General features: G+C 41.8%; 1 protein-coding gene across 2 annotated transcripts in view; it reads left to right on the forward strand.

Moving 5' to 3' along the window:
* The window catches only part of NEMP2 (nuclear envelope integral membrane protein 2), a 12967-nt gene extending 11934 nt beyond the window's left edge, over positions 1-1033 (forward strand). For both annotated transcript variants that reach the window (XM_035899043.1, XM_035899044.1), the window contains one exon: positions 88-1033. In XM_035899043.1, coding sequence (XP_035754936.1) covers positions 88-313 — 226 coding nt within the window. In that variant the 3' untranslated portion in view covers positions 314-1033. The remainder of the gene's footprint in view (positions 1-87) is intronic.
* The last annotated feature ends 6 nt before the right edge of the window (positions 1034-1039 follow it).

Raw genomic sequence — 1039 nt, forward strand, 5'->3', positions numbered from 1 at the left:
TTTCCTGCTTAATTGGCAGCATCCGCTGCATTTACAGTATTTTTTTCATTTCTCAGCTGATCATTTCTCCCTTTAAAAATTTGGCAGGTTTGCAGGTTTTGTTCTGGGATCTCCTCACATCTCACCTGCAGAAACAAAGGCACACGATGAAGAATATGGCATTGGGAGCTTCTTCCTGGAAGAGCAGCTCTTTGAGACAAGGGCAGAATCTGAGCAAGATGATCCAGCCAGTTCCATCCATGAAAGAGATGAGGAGGATGAAGATGAAAGGCATGAACAAACTTCATTTCCATATGCTACTGAATTGCTCTGAGCTTTGGGAAATAACCAAAAAAAGGAGAGAGGGAAAAACGCATTCATCCTAGAAAGACTGAGAGCTCACGCTTGGGGATTTCTTGTGGTTGCTGGTGGACAAACAAGTTTTTTTGAAAAACATCACTGATGTTGCCCGATTAGAGCAACAGGTGGAAACCATAGGGGCTGTTCAAGTGAAGAGGATTCTCATGCTATTGGTACTTTTAACCGAGGAAGTAAACATTGCTTATGTCCAAAGCAAGTACTGGCAGCAGCCTGTCCCACCAGAATGCCTATTTTTTTTCAGGGATACTACCTCTAGAGAACAGAGAATCTGGTTTGGCCCTTTTCATGGTCAAGTCCTCTGTGCTGAGCATTAGAGGGAGGAGAAGCCATTGTTAATATTATACTCTTACTAAGTGCCCTAAGTGTCAACAATTTGAATAATGCTATTAGTGTGCTGATAAACTACTTGTATTGTTTGTGAGACTTTTCAGTGCTAAAGATCAAGAAAGAGTTAACGCAGCTGAACAAGTTTTGTTTGCTCTTTTGGTTACGCTTCGTTTTACCTCTCCACATTCGTTTTAAGCTTCTCTTACCCTTCATAACCCTGCCTGACTTTTCACCCTCTGCTTGTATTGTTCTGTTCTTGGTCTCCACTCTAGTTATACTGTGTTTTGTTCTTTCCATGTCTTTGTTTCTTCACATACTCTTCTTCCCTCTTCTGCAGGTCCTTCTCTGCTGA

This window comes from Egretta garzetta, unplaced genomic scaffold (genome assembly GCF_000687185.1).
Source record: "Egretta garzetta isolate BGI_Z169 unplaced genomic scaffold, ASM68718v1 scaffold297, whole genome shotgun sequence".
NCBI lineage: Eukaryota > Metazoa > Chordata > Aves > Pelecaniformes > Ardeidae > Egretta > Egretta garzetta.